Source organism: Delphinapterus leucas, chromosome 12 (genome assembly GCF_059928025.1).
Source record: "Delphinapterus leucas isolate spDelLeu-1000000601 "Yukka" chromosome 12, BTC_Dleu_Yukka2, whole genome shotgun sequence".
Taxonomy (NCBI): Eukaryota; Metazoa; Chordata; class Mammalia; order Artiodactyla; family Monodontidae; genus Delphinapterus; species Delphinapterus leucas.
This window is the reverse complement of record NC_143140.1, coordinates 48,538,054-48,559,875: the sequence shown is the minus strand read 5'-3', so window position 1 is coordinate 48,559,875 and position 21,822 is coordinate 48,538,054. Positions and strand designations below refer to the sequence as shown.

Below are 21,822 nucleotides of genomic sequence, written 5' to 3'. Positions count from 1 at the left end.
CACAATAGACCAGATAGATTTAACTGATATTTATAGGACATTCCATCCAAAAACAGCAGGTTACACTTTCTTCTCAAGTGTGCACAGAACATTCTCCAGGATAGATCACATCTTGGGTCACAAATCAAGCCTCAGTAAATTTAAGAAAACTGAAATCATATCAAGCATCTTTTCTGACCACAACACTATGAGATTAGAAACAAATTACAGGGAAAAAAATGTAAAAACCACAAACACATGGAGGTTAAACAATATGTTACTAAATAACCAAGAGATCACAAAGAAATCAAAGAGGAATTCAAAAAGTACCTAGAGACAAATGACAGTGAAAACACGATGATCCAAAACCTATGGGATGCAGCAAAAGCAGTTCTAAGAGGGAAGTTTATAGCAATACAAGCCTAACTCAAGAAACAAGAAAAACCTCAAATAAACAATCTAACCTTATACGTAAAAGAACCAGAGAAAGAGCAAACAAAACCCAAAGTTAGTAGAAGGAAAGAAATCATAAAGATCAGAGCAGAAATAAATGAAATAGAAACAAAGAAAACAACAGCAAAGATCAATAAAACAAAAAGCTGGTTCTTTGAGAAGATAAACAAAACTGATGAACCTTTAGCCAGACTCATCAAGAAAAAGAGGGAGAGGACTCAAATCAATAAAATTAGAAATGAAATAGAAGTTACCACAGACACTGCAGAAATACAAAGCATCCTAAGAGACAGCTACAAGCAACTCTATGCCAATAAAATGGACAACCTGGAAGAAATGAACAAATTCTTAGAAAGGTTAAAACTTCCAAGACTGAACCAGGAAGAAACAGAAGATATGAACAGACCACTCACAAGTAAGGAAATTGAAACTGTGATTAAAAATCTTCCAACAGGGCTTCCCTGGTGGCACAGTGGTTGACAGTCCACCTGCAGATGCAGGGGACACGGGTTCGTGCCCCGGTCCAGGAAGATCCCACATCCCACGGAGCGGCTGGGCCCGTGAGCCATGGCCACTGAGTCTGCGCATCCGGAGCCTGTGCTCCGCAACAGGAGAGGCCACAACAGTGAGAGGCCCACATACCGCAAAAGAAAAAAAAAAAATCTTCCAACAAACAAAAGTGCAGGACCAGATGGCTCCACCAGTGAATTCTATCAAACATTTAGAGAAGAGCTAACACCTATCCTTCTCAAACTCTTCCAAAATATTGCAGAGGAAGGAACACTTCCAAACTCATTCTATGACGCCACCATCACCCTGATACCAAAACCAGACAGAGATACTACAAAAAAAGAAAATTACAGACTAATATCACTAATGAATACAGACGCGACAATCCTCAACAAAATCGTAGCAAACAGAATCCAACAACACATTAAAAGGATCATACACCAGGATCAAGTGGGATTTATCCCAGGGATACAAGGATTCTGCAATATACACAAATCAATGTGATACACCATATTATCAAACTGAAGAATAAAAACCATATGATCATCTCAATAGATGCAGAAAAAGCTTTTTACATAATTCAACAGCCATTTATGATAAAAACTCTCCAGAAAGTGGGTACACAGGGAAACTACCTCAACATAATAAAGGCCATATATGATAAACCCATAGCAAACATCGTTCTCAATGATGAAAAACTGAAAGCATTTTCTCTAAGATCAGGAACAAGACAAGGATGTCCAGTCTCGCCCCTATTATTCAACATAGTTTTGGAAGTCCTAGCCATGGCAATCAGAGAAGAAAAAGAAATAAAAGGAATACAAATTGGAAAAGAAGAAGTAAAACAGTCACTGTTTACAGATGACATGATACTATACGTAGAGAATCCTAAATATGCCACCAGAAAACGACTAGAGCTAATCAATGAATCTGGTAGAATAGCAGGATACAAAATTAATGCATAGAAATCTCTTGCATTCCTATACACTAATGATGAAAAATCTGAAAGAGAAATTAAGGAAACACTCCCATTTACCACTGCAACAAAAAGAATAAAATACCTAGGAATAAACCTACCTAAGGAGGTAAAAGACCTGTACTCAGAAAACTATAAGACACTGATGAAAGAAATTAAAGATGATACAAACAGATGAAGAGATATACCATGTTCTTAGACTGGAGGAATCAATATTGTGAAAATGACTATACTACCCAAAGAAATCTACAGATTCAGTGCAATCCCTATCAAATTACCAATGGCATTTTTTTTTTACAGAACTAGAATAAAAAATCTTAAAATTTGTATGGAGACCCCATACAAATAGCCAAAGCAGCCTGAGGGAAAAAAATGGAGCTGGAGGAAACAGACTCCCTGACTTCAGACTATACTACAAAGCTACAGTAATCAAGACAATATGGTACTGGCACAAAAACAGAACTATAGATCAATGGAACAGGATAGAAAGCCCAGAGATAAACCCACGCACCTTTGGTCAACTAATCTATGACAAAGGAGGCACAGATATACAATGGAGAAAAGACAGCTTCTTCAATAAGTGGTGCTGGGAAAACTGGACAACTATATGTAAAAGAATGAAATTAGAACACTCCCTGACACCATACACAAAAATAAAGTCAAAACGATTAAAGACCTAAATGTAAGATCAGACACTATAAAACTCTTAGAGGAAAACATAGGAAGAACACTCTTTGACATAAATCACAGCAAGATCTTTTTTGATCTACCTCCTAGAGTAATGGAAATAAAAATAAACAAATGGGACCTAATGAAACTTCAAAGCTTTTGCAAGGCAAAGGAAACTACAAACAAGACGAAAAGACAACCCTCAGAATGAGAGAAAATATTTGCAAGTGAATCAACGGACAAAGGATTAATCTCTAAAAAGATTTATAAATATATAAATCTCTAAAATATATAAACAACTCATGTAGCTCAATATTTAAAAAACAAACAACCCAATCAAAAAATGGGCAGAAGAAAAAAAAATGGGCAGAAGATCTAAACAGACATTTCTCCAAAGGAGACATACAGATGGCCAAGAAGCACATGGAAAGCTACTCAACATCACTAATTATTAGAGAAATGCAAATCAAAACCACAATGAGGTATCATCTCACACCAATTAGAATGGGCATCATCAGAAAATCTACCAACAACAAATGCTGGAGAGGGTGTGGAGAAAAGGGAACCCTCTTGCACTGTTGGTGGGAATGTAAATTGATACAGCCACTATGGAGAACAGTATGGAGATTCCTTAAAAAACTAAAAATAGAATTACCATATGACCCAGCAATCCCACCACTGGGCATATACCCAGAGAAAACCATAATTCAAAAAGACACATGCACCTCAATGTTCATTGCAGCACTATTTACAATAGCCAGGTCATGGAAGCAACCTAAATGCCCATCGACAGATGAATGGATAAAGAAGATGTGGTACATTTATACAATGGAATATTACTCAACCATAAAAAGGAACGAAATTGGGTCATGTGTAGAGACGTGGATGGATCTAGAGGCTGTCATACAGAGTGAAGTAAGTGAGAAAGAGAAAAACAAATATCGTATATTAACGCATATATGTGGAACCTAGAAAAATGGTACAGATGAACCGGTGTGCAGGGCAGAGACGCAGATGTAGAGACCAAACGTATGGACACCAGAGGGGAGAGTGGCGGGGGGGCAGGGTGGTAGTGTGATGAATTGGGAGATTGGGATTGACATGTATACACTAATAAGTATACAATGGGTAACTAATAAGAACCTGCTGTATAAAAAAATAAATAAAATTTTAAAAATAAATAAATAAAATTAAAAAAAGAATGCAGGCAGGAATTCTCTACCTGGGTTGAAATGAATAGCAAAGTCTGGATTTCATTAATGAAAATATTTCACATCAAGCCTATGAACAACCACTTCAAAATACCACTTCTTGTACCCTTTGGGGCTCAGACTGAGCTGACTTTAAACTAAGCCCATTGTTTTAGACAACTTACTGTTATGAGTTAATATTCTTCTGTGAATGGAAAAAACAAAAGGCGAAACATTTTTTCTTGGCTCCAGAGAACATATGTATCCTGACTGACATCTAACTCTGAGGCACTGCAAGCAAAAGCATTCAAATTCACAAGCTCTGATTTGCTGCTGTAGACAACAATGCGTTAAGTTACGCTGCTTAGTTTAAGTACTGAAAAGGAGGATTTTTCCTTGTAAACAGCAAAGTTTCTGAAAGGAAATCTTTAAGGTAGCTAACAGTTTTTGAAAAGCGACATGAAGAAGCCAAGTCCTTACCTTACAAAAGAACTTGATACGAGTCCAACAAATCCAACAGCAGCACCCACAACAGCTGTTCTCCGGCAACCAAACACGTCTGTGAAGACGCTGACAATTGGGCAGCAGAAGAAAATCATCCCCATGGAGAGAGAACTTACCCATGCTGTAAAAGAGGAAACAAAGGGACATTATGACATGGTAAATTCTATTTGTCCTTACCTAATAAGATATAATACATATTCAGAAAAGTATTAATGCAGAAAAGATATTACCCAGATTGATGAATGGAGGGAAGTTGGAATAAGTAACAAATCTGAATCACAGATGAAAGGACTGACCAATACAAATTATAATTAGCAAAGCAATTATTTGTGTTTAATGGAACTCTTGAAAAGTTTGTATTCTTAAATAAATCAAACATTCTCCTGTGACCTAATCACTACTAATCTCTATCCTGATATCTATGGTTAATTTTAAGCAACTTCTAATCTATGGAAAGAAATTTATTTCAAAAAATTGAGATACGTTTAGGAACGTATGCCTAGGTGATCAAACTGCAAAGAAATGATGACCACCGAACTCAATACAGTGGTGAAACTCAGGGGAGAAAAAGGAATTATAACCATCTGGACCCAGTAGATAAGAACTGAACATTTGCCTAGAGTCTGGGCTTTGTGCTTTTGTTACAGGAATCAAGTAGTACACAGGTAGGTTGTTTGTTGACCTGGGTAACAGTTACTGTGTATTCACTTTACTTATAAAACCATACATACATTTTATCTTCTTTTCTGAAAGTATGCTATCTTTCACAATAGAAAAGATTTAAGAATCAGGACATAATTTCCTATTCTGATCTGTAAAGACCAAAACAAAAGGAAAGCCAAAAAGAGAAACATACTGAGTACAAATGATCATAAATTTGTGCCCAAGAAATGAGTGATCTTATAGGATATCAAGTCTGTAAATTCTTAAAAAGTATATAAACTAGTGGGGCCTAAGTGAACATGAGCTATAAAACAAACAGACCTGGGTCCAAATCTCCCAGCTCTGTAACTACAATATATCCTTCAGCAGGTCACTTCCTCTGAGTCTGTTTTCTCATCTGGAAAGGGAATTGAACACAGACTTTTCCAGAATTATTAAGGATTAGAGAAAATGTATCTAAACCTCTGCATCTAGCACAGGAACAATTAATAATTCAGAGTTTTAACAACAACAAATTGTCTTATAAAATGAAACAGATGATCTCCAATGCTCCATCCAGCTCTGACAGTCTACTAGTATATTACTCTATTTCCTCAGCAAAGGAATTAAGTGCAGATCCTGTGCTAATGACCATTTCTTAATAACGTGGTCCAAATGGATCTTCATCAGACTAACAATTTCATTTAATTCTTTGCCTTCTTACCTTTTAAATTATTTTTTTAATTATGTATATTTTAATCAGCCATAATTCTCTTTTCTTTCTTCCCTTACCAGAAAGGAGACTATGATCTTAAAACAAAACACAATGGGATGCAAATAGAGATTATCATACTAAGTGAAGTCAGAAAGAGAAAGACAAATGCCATATGATATCACTTATATGTGGAATCTAAAATATGGCACAAATGAACCTATCTACAAAACAGAAACAGACTCATAGACATAGAAAACAGACTTGTGGTTGCCAAGGAGGAGGGAAGATGGAGAGGGATTGACTGGGAGTTTGGGGTTGGTAGACGCATTTAGAATGGATAAACAACAAGGTCCTAATGTATAGCACAGGGAACTATATTCAATATCCTGTGATAAACCATAATGGAAAAGAATATTAAAAAAAGAAAGTCTATATGTGTATAACTGAGTCACATTGCTGTACAGCAGAGATTGGTACAACAATGTAAATCAACTACACTTCAATAAAACACACACACACACACACACAATGAAGAGACTGTACAAACAATGCAGTCTTGGCTTAGGTGTTGGTGGGGGAATTCAGAAGTGGACAGCAGAGAGGCGATTGGCCAGATGAACTAGCACAACCTCAACCCCAGATGTGCAGAGCTGTTTAGTATGGGCTTGCTCAAGAAGAAGTGCAAATTTTTTAGTCTATGTTATATAAAAATGTCACTGATTTATAATAATTTAATCTTATTCAAAAAAAGTTTAGTCATCTATCCTGTTTATGAAACTACCTAAACAACCTAGGCAGACTAGAAGAATAGCATCCTAACCTTTATTTTTGGATAAAGGTGCTTTTACAATTAAGTGAAACACCAGCACTAAATAGGAGCCCACTTTAAGAAATCCAAGAGCGGAATTCCCTGGAGGTCCAGTGGTTAGGAGGACACCGCATTTCCACTGCAGGGGGCACAGGTTCGATCCCAGGTCAGGAAACTACGATCCCGCATTCCGTGTCGTCCGGCCAAAAAAAAAGAAATCTAAGAACATAACAGCAGCATTGCATGTAATGCTCACATAAGTCAAGGCACTTTTCAAGAATAAAAACAACACTTAATGCATTACCATAGATTTCAGACTACTGCAATGCCAAACGTGAAAATTTTTACAGAATTTTTATGTCCACTGAACATGCACTAACTGCAGGATATAATCAAATATAACTTTATTTTTGTCTCGGCTATCCTCTTAAAATGTATGCAGGGATAAAATGTTCCCCTGGCACTGGATGACCACTCAGCAGCCCCACACGTTTCTTCTAGCCAATGCTAAGTAACAAAGTCCTACAGTCACTTTATGTTACAAACCTATCTTCACTAGGTAATCAAATCTCTTTTCCCACCCCCAGCTGGGAAAAGAGTAAGCCCAGCTATGTCTCTTTTCCACGACCCTTCTCCCCTTCCCTAGCTGCTGTTGCCTCCAAAGTGGATATGAGAGAGAGGAGTGCTGGGAGATGGAAGGCAACGAGATTCCAACTTAAGAGGTTCTGCCAAAAGGCCTGTCTGGTGATGTCTGAAGTGGACTCTTTTCCTCAGATGCACTTCTGTGGGTTCTTCAGAGTCTCACCTCAGAGTTTCTTCTGGCTATAGCTCCACCGACGTGGACAGTTCAGTGGATAGTTCATTCTCCTCCTGGCTTTTTGGCTGTCACTTAAAAGACTCACTGTTGGAGCCTCATTGCCCTTCTAGGCAGTTTATTTGGGCAGGAATTAAAACAGCTCCAGGCCGCCTCTCTCCTCCACTAGGCCTGCCTCTGCTCTGCAGGAAGTATTCATATTTCCTTTGCCCTGACAAACACTGGAGTGTAGGCAAATTCCAACACAGCCTACCTCTTGCTGTGGGAGCAGTCAGCCAGCTACAGTTCTCTCCTTGACAGATTTCTCAGGGGATCCAGACCTCAGTCCTCTGTACACCTTAACTGAAGAGAATTCTTTAAATCTCTAAGTGGTCCCTCTAAAGCTCCTCTCACTAGATATCAAGTGAGTCTGTACCCCCACTTCTCCCATGGTGTGTGTGTGTGGGGGGGAAGCAACAGCATAATTTTTAAAAGGATCCTCACAAAATGTTCTTCCATGACCCATAAGTATCCTTATGTGTTTTAGAGCCTCTAACTGGTTCTTGAACATGAAATACCCCACTTCCAAATTTCACACTCTTGTACCTTAATGCCTCTGCTAAAGTTCCAACATCTTTTTTTTCTTTTTTTAATTTTTGGCCACACCACATGGCATGCAGGATCTTAGTTCCCCGACCAGTGACGGAACCCGTGCCCCTGCAGTGGAAGTGGGGAGTCTTAACCACTGGACCGCCAGGGAAGTCCCCCAACATCATTTTTTTTTTTAAATAAATTTATTTATTTTTGGCTGTGCTGGGCCTTCGTTTCTGTGCGAGGGCTTTCTCTAGTTGCGGCAAGCAGGGGCTACTCTTCATTGTGGTGTGTGGGCCTTTCACTGTCGTAGCCTCTCTTGTTGCAGGTCACAGGCTCCAGACGCGCAGGCTCAGTAGTTGTGGCTCACGGGCCTAGTTGCTCCGCGACATGTGGGATCTTCCCAGACCAGGGCTCGAACCCGTGTCCCCTGCATTGGCAGGCAGATTCTCAACCACTGCGCCACCAGGGAAGCCCCTCCCCAACATCTTATGTTACAATAAAAATTAGGAACAGATGAGGTTAGGTCTATCTTCTGAGCAAATTCAAGAAGAAATTAATTCTTGTGAAGATTAAGCGAGGCTCTTTTTCTTTTTTTTTAATTTTTGGCCTCACTGCACTGCATGCGGGAATCTTAACTTCCCGAACCAGGGACTGAACCCATGCCCCCTGCAGTGGAAGCAGGTAGTCCTAACCACTAAATCACCAGGAAATTCAAGAAATTCATTTTTTTTTAAATTTTTATTGGAGTATAGTTGATTTACAATGTTGTGTTAGTTTCACGTGTACTGCAAAATGAAGCAGTTACACATATACATATATCCACTCTTTTTTTCTAATATTCTTTTCCCATATAGGCCATTACAGAGAGTACTGAGTAGAGTTCACTGCTCTATACAGCAGGTTCTTATCAGTTATCTATTTTATATATAGTAGTGTGTGTATGTCAATCTCAATCTTCCAATTTATCCTTTCCCCTCTTATCCCCTGGTAACCATAAGTTTGTTTTCCACACCTGTGACTACTTCTGCTTTGTAAATAAGTTCATTTGTACCCTTTTTTTTTTTTTTAAGATTCCACATATAAGCAGTATCATATGATATTTGTCTTTCTGTGTCTGACTTACTTCACTCAGTATGACAATCTCTAGGTCCATCCATGTTGCTGCAAATGGCATTATGTTGTTCTTTTTTATGACTAATATTCCACTGTATATATGTACCACATCTTCTTTATCCATTCCTCTGTTGATGGACATTTAGGTTGTTTCCATGTCCTGGCTATGGTAAATAGTGCTGCAGTGAACATTGCGGGTACATGTATCTTCTCAAATTATGATTTTCTCTGAATATATGCCCAGGAGTGAAATTGCTGGGTCATATGGTAGCTCTATTTTTGGTTTTTTAAGGAACCTCCATACTGTTCTCCACAGTGGCTACCAATTTATATCCCCACCAACAGTGTAGGAGAGTTCCTTTTTCTCCACACCCTCTCCAGCATTTATTGTTTGTAGGGTCTTTTAAAAATATTTATTTATTTATTTGGTTGTGCCAGGTCTTAGCTGCGGCAGGTGGGCTCCTTAGCTGTAGTGAGTGTGTGGGATCTAGTTCCCTGACCAGCAATTGAACGAGGGCCCCCTGCATTGGGAGTGCGGAGTCTTATCCACTGCGCCACCAGGGAAGTCCCCATTTGTAGATTTTTTTATGATGCCCATTCTGACCAGTGTGAGGTGATACCTCATTGTAGTTTTGATTTGCGTTTCTCTAATAATCAGTGATGTTGAACATCATTTCATGTGCTTTTTGGCCATCTATATGTCTTCTTTGGAGAAATGTCTATTTAGATCTTCCACCCATTTTTTGATTGGGTTGTTTTCTTGATATTGAGCTGCATGAGCTGTTTGTATATTTTGGAGATTAATCCCTTGTTGGTTGCTTCATTTGCAAATATTTTCTCCCATTCTGAGGGTTGTCTTTTTCTTTTGTTTATGGTTTCCTTTCCTATGCAAACACTTTTAAGTTTAATTAGATCCCATTTGTTTACTTTTGTTTTTATTTTCATTACTCTAGGAGGTGGGTCAAAAAAGATCTTGCTGCGATTTATGTCAAAGAGTGTTCTGCCTATGTTTTCACCTAAGAGTTTTATAGTGTCCGGCCTTACACTTAGGTTTTTAATCCATTTTGAACTTATTTTTGTGTATGGTGTTAGGGAGTGTTCTAATTTCATTATTTTACATGTAGCTGTCCAGTTTCCCCAGCACCACTTATTGAAGAGGCTGTCTTTTCTCCACTGTATATTCTTGACTCCTTCATCATCGATTAGGTGACCAAGAAATTAATTCTTGAATGAATATATTACTCGGCACTGTAAACTCATAAAATTTCTCGTTTTTGTAAAATTTTAACATGGCATGACAAAGAATCCAAGCTCTTATCGGTTTTATGCTATACACCATAAAAATGAAAGAGACTGTTGTTCTCTTTTACCCCTTCCAAGTCTGACTATGATTATTATTAATAACAGAAACTGAGAAACTGAAGACATAGTCACTATACCCACCATGGTAAAATTTTTGTTTAAAAAAATGCAAACTAGCCCTAATCCCTCTATGTAATTCAACCAAACACCCACACAGGGTTTCCTAATGTTGCTGAAAAGCAAATATTTTTCAATGGAAGAGGTACTATTTAAAATATGGAATAACAACTTTTCCGAGTAAAAGTGCCTATTATGTTCTAGGCACTATTCTAGGCTGCTGAGAATATAAAAACAACTAAAAGATTTCTCTACCTTCCAATAATTTCCATCTAGTAACATATATGCAAATAGAGGTCCAACCAGAACACCATATAGAATGTGCTAATCACCTTAAAAAACACATGTCAAAAAATATGTAATGAAGAAGGGCTTAAAGATCTCCTGAAATTTTACCAGCTTGGAATCCCTAATCAGCAAACATTGTTACAGACTGTTGTACCTTCTTCACATTTGCAATACTGTTTCTCAAATGTATGTTGGTGATAAAATACGGATACATTTTAAAATGCTGACGACTTCATAGTACACCTCTTTCTCATTAGGTATTCCTCAATGAATTGTACTTTATATATTTACTGCTGTTGGAGGAGCAGCGTACACATGTATCTAATGAATGGATTTTGAGGTTGTTGGCACTCCTCTATGATTCAAGTTAGCTATAATACAAAAGCCCATTTCCCTTAAAAAAAAAAAAAAAAGAAGAAGAAGAAAGAAAGGCTTTAGAATGTGCTTGTATACTCTTATTTGAATGTATGTGTGTTTGATGTTATAGAGAGAAACATCCAAAAAATAGCCAGGTTGGGAAATCTTTTTTAAAACATAACAATCAGCTTTCCAATTTCCCTATCCAGACCCTCTTTGTTTCCAACTCCATACTAAGAACAAATCCTCAGCTCTCAGTGCATGGCCAAAGGAGAATGCAAATCACTCGGAGAAAGTGGGTAGGTTTAATATTTTAAAAGATTTTCACTTGCAGGTGTTATAATTATGCAGATGTAAATGACTGCAAGGAGAAAGTGTTTACAATTGAAAACACCCACAGGGAAGATTTACTATAGTTATTTTAAGGTTGATAAATATTTTTTTGCCCTGTTTTGAGAGCTCCAACCCCCATTTCCACTTGATCTTGGCCTCTTTCAAGACAGCTCTGCTCTATAATATCTGAACCTTGGTCTAACAGCCTCAAATAAAATGAAACAATATATTAAAACTGAGATTAAAATGCAAAATAGTATTTAACAAAGTCCCAATGACTTTTGGAGCATGGTGCTGTCTGGCAACTACACAATTTAGGAATGAGTAAATTGTACTTGATTTGACCATTTTATTGCCACCCTAAAGGTTATTTGGTAGTTATATGTCACTTAGGAGTGGTTTTTAAATTATTTGCTATCAACTTCTGTTAATGGCATCAGAGTGAAGTGGTCAAGTAAATCCTCTTGCAGATAATAACTGTGTGTAGCGGTGGGGGGGGACTTATATAAACACACTGGAAAATGTCTAAAAACAGAAGTTGGAGGAGAGTTTATACTTGAGAAGCTGAAACCGGAAGAAATAAGAATTACAAGTTTGTGGGCTTTCCTGAGGATCAACAAACTATGCAGGTGCTGGGTAGACTAGTAAGGGGTCAAACTAAAGAAAAGCAAGAGATGGAGAAAAAGAAAAGAAGCAACAGTTGGAAACTGTATGAACTGAACAGAGATAGCAGCTGCTACCTAGCACAGAGAGACAGACTTTGCAGTCTGAGTCCAGGCAAACTAACTGCCTCCTAAGAACAAAAACTCAATAACCCTTGGAAGAACACAAGGGAATCAGAGTTGCTTTAAATATTATCTACAATGTCCAAGTATTGAACCTAAAATTACTAGACATGAAAAGAAACAGGTAATCAATATTAATTGACTCTGAATGCACTAAGATGTTGGATTCAGAAAACAAAGACTACAAAATGTCTATTACAATTATGTTAGAAGTATTAAAGGATAATATTTTCAAAGAAGTAGGTTAAAATATGGTCTTATTGAGGGAACAGATAGTGAATCTCAACAGTGAAATGTAAACTAGAAAAAAATGGAAATTCTAGGGGTGAGAAGTACAACAGCTGAAAAAAATGCATTTCAATAGGATCACTAGCAACTTGGAGATAAAATTTAAGAATGAATCTGGGAATTTGAAGACAAAAATTACCCAATCCCAGAAAAGAGAGAAAAATAATATTGAAAAAGAATGAACAAAGTCTTAGAGATCTGTAGGACAAAAATCAAGAGGCCCAGGGACTTCCCTGGTGGTCCAGTGGTAAAGAATCCACCTTAAAATGCAGGGGACGCAGGTTTGACCCCTGGTCAGGGAACTAAGATCTCACATGCCACAGGGCAGCTCCGCATGCCACAACTACTGAGCTCACACACCTCAACTAGAGCCCGTGTGCCACACACTACAGAGCCCATGCACCCTGGAGCCTGCACGTCACACTAGAGAAGAGAAAACCCACATGCCACAACTAGAGAGAAGCCCACACACCACAAGGAATAGCCCATGTGCCACAATGACAGATCCTGCATGCCTCCACGAAGATCCCACGTGCCAAAACTAAGACCTGACGCAGCCAAAACTAAGTAAAACAAATAAATAAATCGTTAAAAAAAAAAAATCAAGAGGCCCAACATAAATATAACTGAAGTCTTAGAAAAGAGAGAAAGAAAAGAGCAGAAGCGCTTCCCTGGTGGCACAGTGGTTAAGAATCCGCCTGCCAATGCAGGGGTCACAGGTTCGAGCCCTGGTCCAGGAATATCCCACATGCTGCAGAGCAACTAAGCCCGTGTGCCACAACTACTGAGCCTGTGCTCTAGAGCCCACGAGCCACAACTACTGAAGCCTGCGCGCCTAGAGCCCATGCTCTGCAACAAGAGAAGCCACCGTAATGAGAAGCCCGCACACCACAATGAAGAGTAGCCCCCGCTCACTGCAACTAGAGAAAGCCACACACAGCAACAAAGACAAGGAAGGAAGGGAGGGAGGAAGGGAGGGAGGGAGAAGGGAAGAAGGAAGGGAGGGAGGAAGGGAGGAAGGAAGGAAGGAAGGAAAGAAAAGAAAAGAAAAAAGAGCAGAAAAAAATATATGAAGGGCTTCCCCGGTGGCGCAGTGGTTGAGAGTCCGCCTGCCGATGCAGGGGACACGGGTTCATGCCCCGGTCCAGGAAGATCCCACATGCCGCGGAGCGGCTGGGCCCGTGAGCCATGGCCGCTGAGCCTGCGCGTCCAGAGCCTGTGCTCCGCAACGGGAAAGGCCACAACAGTGAGAGGCCCGCGTACTGCAAAAAAAAAAAATATATATATATATATATGAAGAAATAATGCCCCCCACCCCAAAATCACAAATTTTGTGAAAACCATTAACTTACAAAAACAAAACAAAAAACATTAACTTACAAACCTAAGAAGCTCAGAGAAATGCCAGCAGTATAAACTCTAAGCAAACCATTCCTAAGCACATCATGCTTAATCTTCTGAATGCCAAAGATAAAAAGACAATTCTGAAAGCATCCAGAGAAAAACGACATACCGAGGGAGAACAATGATACCATTATCAGTTGGCTTCTCATAAGAACTAATGGAGGACAGAAGACACTGGAACTGTCATATTAAAAGTGCTGAAAGAGAATAAACTGTCAATCATGAATTCTACAACCAGCTACTAGCCTTCAAAAAGTGAAAGCAGGGCTTCCCTGGTGGCCCAGTGGTTGAGAGTCCGCCTGCCGATGCAGGGGACACGGGTTCGTGCCCCAGTCCGGGAAGATCCCACATGCCGCGGAGCGGCTAGGCGCATGAGCCATGGCCGCTGAGCCTGCGCGTCCGGAGCCTGTGCTCCGCAACGGGAGAGGCCACAACAGCGAGAGGCCTGTGTACTGCAAAAAAAAAAAAAAAAAAAAAAAGTGAAGGCAAAATAAAGGCATTTTCAGAAAATAAAAACTGAGAGACTCTGTCACCAGATTTCCACTGCAAGAAATCTTAAAGAAAGTTCTATAGACTGAAGGGAAATGATACCAGCTAGCAATTTGGGTCCAAAGGAAGGACTGAAACATACAAACACACACAACACACTGTTTTCTCATAATTTCTTTATAAGTATACGACTATTTAAAGCAAAAATTATAACACCGTATATAGATGTATTATATACATGACAACGACAGTGCTAAAGATGAAGGTAAATGAAAATATACTGCCACAAGATTCCTATATTTCATCTGAAGCAACTTCATATCAACTTAAAATACACTGAGATGTATGCTGTAATCCCTAGAGAAAGCACTTTAAAAAATGCAAAGAGATACAGCTTGAAAGCCAATAGAGAAATTTAAATTGATTACTAAAAATTAGTTAATTAATTAAAGGAAGGCAGAAGAGAAAGAACAGAAGAACAAGAGGCAGATGAGGCACATAAAAAACAAATAGCAAAATGTCAGACCTAAATATGCCCATATCAGTAATGACATTAAATAAAGACTCCAATCAAATGACAAGATTGTCTAACTGGATAAAAAAAAAAATCAAGAATCAATTATATTCTGTTTAAAGAGATGCACTTTAAATATAAATATACAAATAACTTGGAAATAAAAAAGATATGTCATGTAAATAATAACCCCAAGTACGCTGGAGTGACTGTACTAATATTAGACAAAATAGACCTCAAGACAAGTAGTATTACTAGAAACAAAGAGGGCTACTTCATAATGATAAAAGTCTCAACACATCAGGAAGATATAACAATGACAAGCTTATGTACACCTAATATAACACAGCTTCAGAAATACAGGAAGGAAATGTGATCCCTACCTTATACCATATTTTAAAATTACCTCAAAATGGATCACAAAACTGAAATGTGAAACTGAAAAGTATAAAACGTCTAGAAGAAAATATTGGAGAAAATCTTTTGTGACCTTGGGTTAGGCAAAGATTTCTTAGATACAACATCAAAAACATAATCCAGGGACTTCCCTGGTGGCACAGTGGTTAAGAATCCACCTGCCAATGCCAGGGACACAGTTTGATCCCTGGTCCGCAAAGATCCCACATGCCACGGAACAACTAAGCCCATGTGCCTAAACTACTGAGCCTGCACTCTACAGCCTGCAAGCTACAACTGCTGAGCCCATGTGCCACAACTACTGAAGCCCGCACACCTAGAGCCCACGCTCCACAACAAGAGAAGCCACCACAATGAGAGGCCTGCGCACCACAGTGAAGAGTAGCCCCCGCTCGCTGCAACTAGAGAAAGCCCTCGTGCAGCAAAAAAGACCCAACACAGCCAAAAATAAAATAAATTAATTATTTAATTAAAAAAATATCCACCAAAGAAAAGGGAACCCTCCTACACTGTTGGTGGGAATGTAAATTGGTGTAGCCACTATGGAGAACAGTATGGAGGTTCCTTAAAAAACAAAAAATAGTTACCATATGATCCAGCAATCCCACTCCTGGGCATATATCTGGAAAAACAAATACTTTAATTCAAAATGATACATGCACCCCAATATTCATAGCACTATTTTCAATAGCCAAGACATGGAAGCAACCGAACTGTCCATCGACAGATGAATGGTTAAGAAGACGTGGTATATGTGTGTGTGTGTGTATACACACACACACACACACACACACACAATGGAATACTACTCAGCCATAAAAAATAATGAAATAATGCCATTTCCAGCAACATGGATGGACCTAGAGATTATCATATTAAGTGAAGTAAACAGGAAAGAGAAAGACAAATACTATATTATATCACTGATATGTGGAAACTAAAATATGATACAAATGAACTTATTTACAAAACAGAAACACTCACAGACATAACAAACAAACTTATTACCAAAGGGGAAAGGGGGTGGGGGAGGGATAAATTAGAAGTTTGGGATTAGCAGATAAAAACTACTATATATAAAATAGATAAACAACAAGGTCCTACTATATAGCACAGGGAACTTTATTCAATACCCTGTAATAAATCATAATGGAAAAAATATGAAATATATATTTATATGTATATATCTGAATCACTTTGCTGTACACTAGAAAATATATAATATATATATACGCATGTATATACATCTGAATCACTGTGCTGTACACCAGAAACTAACACCCTGTAAATTGACTATACTTCAATTTTAAAAATAATAATTTCAGGGGCTTCCCTGGTGGCGCAGTGGTTGAGAGTCTGCCTGCCGATGCAGGGTACACGGGTTCATGCCCCAATCCGGGAAGATCCCACATGCCGCGGAGCGGCTGGGCCCGTGAGCCATGGCCGCTGAGCCTGTGCGTCCGGAGCCTGTGCTCCGCAATGGGAGAGGCCACAGCAGTGATAGGCCCACGTACCACACAAAAAAATAATAATAATAATGATAATAATAATTTCATTAAATAGCAAAGAAATAAGAGAGAGCATAGGAAAACAATATAAAAGATTAACAAAACTAAGAGCTGGTTCTTTAGAAAGATAAACAAAACTGAGAAGCCTTTAGCTAGACTAACCAAAAAAAACAAAAAAGACAGGACTCAAATAATATTGTAAAGGTACATGTACAGCATGGTGACTATAGGTTAACAGTACTCTATTGTACACTCGGAAGTTGCTAAGAGCATAAATCCTAAAATGCTCACCACAAAAATAAAATTGTAACTAGGTGAGATGATAGATGTGTTAACTAACCTATTTATGGTAATCATTTCACACTATGTATGTATATAAAATAAACACACTGTACACCTCAAAAAAATAGAAAAATCCCACCAGGTGCTCAGAGCCAGGCACCATGCTTGATGCTGATGAAAAGCTATCCCTCCCCAGAGAAGCTCACAATCTAACTTAATTACAAAATCTAGACCTCAGTCAAGATGACACAGTGAATTCATCCTCTGTTCCAAACACAAGTTAACAATACAGTCAAAATATTTTTTAAAAAAAGAAAAGGATACTGACAAAAAAAAAAAAACCTAGCCATGAGCTACAGACTAGCTGCAAAAAGGGATGGGGCAGTAAGTTGAGCCTGCCTGCTGGGGCCCAGGTCAGGAAGCAGGCATTGGCAATTGTAAAGAGGACAGAACGTGCTCCCTGTGAGATAGAAAAGGAGAGCCAAGCTCACCGGCTGAGGTGAGAGCAGAACTCCCCCCACACCTTGTGACAGGAGGCTAAAGGTGAGAACTTACTGATTCCTATATACATTAAAGATTTGAGGGCTTCCTTGGTGGCGCAGTGGTTGAGAGTCCACCTGCCGATGCAGGGGACACGGGTTCGTGCCCCGATCCAGGAAGATCCCACATGCCGCGGAGCGGCTGGGCCCGTGAGCCATGGCCGCTGAGCCTGCGTGTCCGGAGCCTGTGCTCTGCAACGGGAGAGGCCACAACAGTGAGAGGCCTGCATACAGAAAAAAAAAAAAAAAAAGATTTGAAACCCTACAAGCCTCTGGGGGAGGAGGATACAGACTCAGCCTCATGACCAGGCCCTGAAACAAGGTACCCACTGGCTCTCTGGCTGGGTCTGTAAGATTTTCAGAAACTTAAAAGGCCTATTTCTAAACTGAGAATTCAGGGAGCCAGGTGGAAGAAAGTATAAACCGTTAGGTAGGAAGGGTAAAAAAAGGAGAGAATCAAACAAAACAATATACCTCCTACTCAGAATGATTCTGTAAACTCAAATTCCAAACACCTGAAGCCAATCCAATGCTAAGACAGCCAACAAAATCACCAATTAGCAAATACAGTCACTCCAGATGAAATTAATTCTATAGACCAATCTGACCACTCCAAAATGACTATGTTTACAACTTTCAAAGAAATAAAATAACAATTTTCACTTTAGGAAATAAGAAATTATGAAACAAATAAGCAAAAATAAAACAAGTACATTAAAAATGAACAAAAACAATGAAACAAGCAAAACTAAAACAAGTGCATAAAAAAGTATTCATTAGAAATTCTGGATATGAAAACAAATAGTCACTGAAATTAAAAAATTCAATAATGGAAAAAACTTTTTATTCCAGATTACAAAGCTAAAAAAAAAAAACTTTAGGATCTTAAAATAAAGGAGAAAATCTTGACCTCATGATAGAAAAGGACTGCTAGACATAAGCATAAATCATGAAGGAAAATATGGATAAAATCTGACCTCACTAAAATACAAATTCTGTGCAACAAAAGACACTAGAATCAAAGCAAGAAGAGATGAGCCACAGAATGGGAGATCACTGCAGTACATATCACTAGTAAATTATCATCCTGCATTTATAAAAATAGCCTGTGAGTCATTAAGAAAAAGACAGCACAGCAGAAAAACAGGCAGAAGAGTTGAGAGGAAATATACAAAAGAGAAAACACAATGGCCAACTAACATTTACAAAGATGCTCATTAGCAATCAGAAAAATGCAAATGAAAAGAATAATAAATCACCATAATTTGGCAAATATTAAGAAGTCTGACCACACCATGTTTTAGCGAGACTATGGGAAAATAAGAACTCTTATGCATACCAACATAAATTGAAATAACCACTGTGAACAGTAATTTGGCAACATCTAGCAAAGCCAAAGATGTGCATACCCAAATTCTAGCAATTCCACTCCCAGGTGTGTACACCAGAGAAACCTAACACATGTGCACAAGGAGACATGATTAAGAATGTTCACCAAAGCATTGTTTGTAATAGTAAAAGAACTGGAAACAACCTAAATGCCCGTCAGCATTAGAACAAATAAATAAATGTATTAACATATACAATGGAATATGGACTCACACATATGAAGTAACAGTATAAAACATGATGGAAATAATAAAAGCAAATTCAGGATAGTGATTACCTCTGGGAAGGCATAGATAAAGATTAGGAATGGAGAAGAAGGGTACAAAGGGGACTACAATTGATTCTGTAATGTTTCACATCTTTTTAAAAGGAGAAAACACTAGAATCTGACTACTAAGTAGTTATATAGAACAGGCATTTGTTATATTATTCTCTACATTCCTCTGTCTGAAATACTGAATAAAAAAGATACATAAAGTTAGTTTTCAGATCCTCAAAAGGTTATTCTAGCAGAGGCAAAATAGCTTTACAAGAAAGGGCTAAAAACAGAGACAACAATTTCAAACTCCCTCCATTTTAAAGCTTGCTTTAAAAATGAGAGGGACGTTATTCTGGCAAAATGGAAACCTTCAAATCTCACTTACTAGACGCGGGCCTCACACTGCTGTGCCCTCTCCTGTTGCGTAGCACAGGCTCCAGACACATAGGCTCAGTGGCCATGGCTCACGGGCCCAGCCGCTCCGTGGCATGTGGGCTCTTCCCGGACCAGGGCACGAACCCGCGTCCCCTGCATCGGCAGGCGGACTCTCAACCACTGCGCCACCAGGGAAGCCCTACTAGTTCTTTTAAAACATGAATACAACAGAAAGAGAGGAGTCAAGAGGGCAAACTAGGAGGACGCGGAATTCGCGTCTCCTCACAACTAGGGCACCTACCAGGCCACGGTGGGGGACCACAGACACCTAAGGGGACAGGAGGAACCCCCAGCAACGGGGTAGGACGTGGGGCATGGGGGGGGTGAGGGGGGAAGAGAAGTGGAGGCGAGATGGAACTGGTGCCCCTGAGGGGAGGCTGGGGGAGGGGAAGGGATCCCACGCCCTAAGGGGGAAATTGGGGGGCCATTGGGAGGGCAGAGGATCAAAAGGGAGCTTGGCCAGGCTTCCCCTGCCCACTTGGGCCCCCAGAAGCCTACTGAGATCCCGGGCCTGACTCTCTGCCCACCAAAGCCCCCTCCAGCCATGCGGGTCCTGAGGTAATTGAAGGAAGGGAAGGGGGAGCAAAAGTAAAGCCCAGGCCTCTGGGACCAGCACCCCTGAGGGGTGGCTGGGGGAGGGGAGGAGTTCCTACACCCAACGAGACCCACCCACGGTTAGGGGTCCAGTGGTGACAGGGGAAACCCTGGGGGAGATGGTGGGGGAAGGGCGCAAAGGAACAGAAGGGAACAGGGCCAGTGCTTTCCCTGTCAACTTAGGCACTGGGAAGCTTGTTGGGTTCCCGGGCCTAATCCTGTGCCTCCTGTCGCGCAGAACCCAGGCCCCGCCCCTACACCCCCACTAGGGCCCTACCTCTACACTCCAAGACCCCCTCCAACATGCTAGGCCTAAACCCCGCCCACACAGCCTCACTCAGGGACCTACCTCCAAACTCTGAAACTCCACACGCCAGAGGCCCTCCTTTCCACGTGCTGCCTCTCCCCTTCCACGCAGGTCCTAAGGAGAGGCCCCGACCCACGCTTCAACGTCGCCCCGCCTAGGCCCCACCCCACGCTCAAACGTCACCCCCCCACACCCGCCTAGGTCCCGCCCCACCCAAAACCAGACCCTGCCTAAGTCCCACCCCTGCCTAAACTCCACCCCCACAGACAAGGCTTTTTTTTTCTTTTTTCCTCTTTTAGATTGGGGTTCTGTTTTACCTTGTTGATTCATTGTTGTTGATTCTTTTATATTTTTATTTTTCCTAATAAATATTTTATTTTTCTAATTTTATTTTATTCTTTATACTTTGTTAGTGATCTCTCCTTTTGGCTTGTTCTCCCCCCTTTTCTTTTCTTTTTTTCTTTTTTCTGTTGTGGTTTTATTTTACCTTGTTGCAGTTGTTTCAATTATAGTTTTATTTTTCATAATATATTTTTTATCTTTCTAAATTTGTTTTTTATTCTTTAATATTGTACTGCTCCTTTTTTTCCTTCTTCTTCTTCTTTACCGCACCACGAAGCTTGCAGGATATTGGTTCCCAGGCCGGAGGTGAGGCCCGAGCTCCTGTGGTGGGAGCTCCAAGTCCAAACAGCTGGACTAACAGAGAACCTCAGACCCCAGGGAATATCAATTGGAGTGAGGCCTCCAGGAGGTCCTCATCTCAGCACCAAGACCCAGCTCTATCTAACTGCCTGCAAACTCCAGTGCTGGACATCTCAGGCCAAACAACCAGTGAGACAGGAATACAGCACCACTCATAAAAAAAAAAAAAAAAAATGAAATGACAAAAAAATTTGTTACAGACGAAGCAGCAAGGTAAAAACCTACAAGACCAAATAAATGAAGACGAAATAGGCAACCTACCTGAAAAAGAATTCAGAGTAATGATAGTAAAGATGATCCAAAATCTTGGAAACAGAATGGAGAAAATATAAGAAATATTTAACAAGGATCTAGAAGAACTAAAGAGCAAACAAACAGTGATGAACAACACAATTACTGAAATTAAAAATACTCTAGAAGGAATCAATAAGAGAATAACTGAGGCAGAAGAATGGAAAAGTGAGCTGGAAGATAAAATGGTGGAAATAACTGCCAGGGAGCAGAATAAAGAAAAAAGAATGAAACAAATTGAGGACAGTCTCTAAGACCTCTGGGACAACATTAAAC

At 39.7% G+C, this 21,822-nt stretch overlaps 1 protein-coding gene across 1 annotated transcript in view; it reads right to left on the bottom strand.

Moving 5' to 3' along the window:
- SLC16A10 (solute carrier family 16 member 10) overlaps positions 1–21,822 on the bottom strand; it is a 145,712-nt gene that overhangs the window by 53,655 nt on the left and 70,235 nt on the right. The window contains exon 2 of the mRNA XM_089921938.1: positions 4,258–4,402. Coding sequence (XP_089778064.1) covers positions 4,258–4,402 — 145 coding nt within the window. The remainder of the gene's footprint in view (positions 1–4,257; positions 4,403–21,822) is intronic.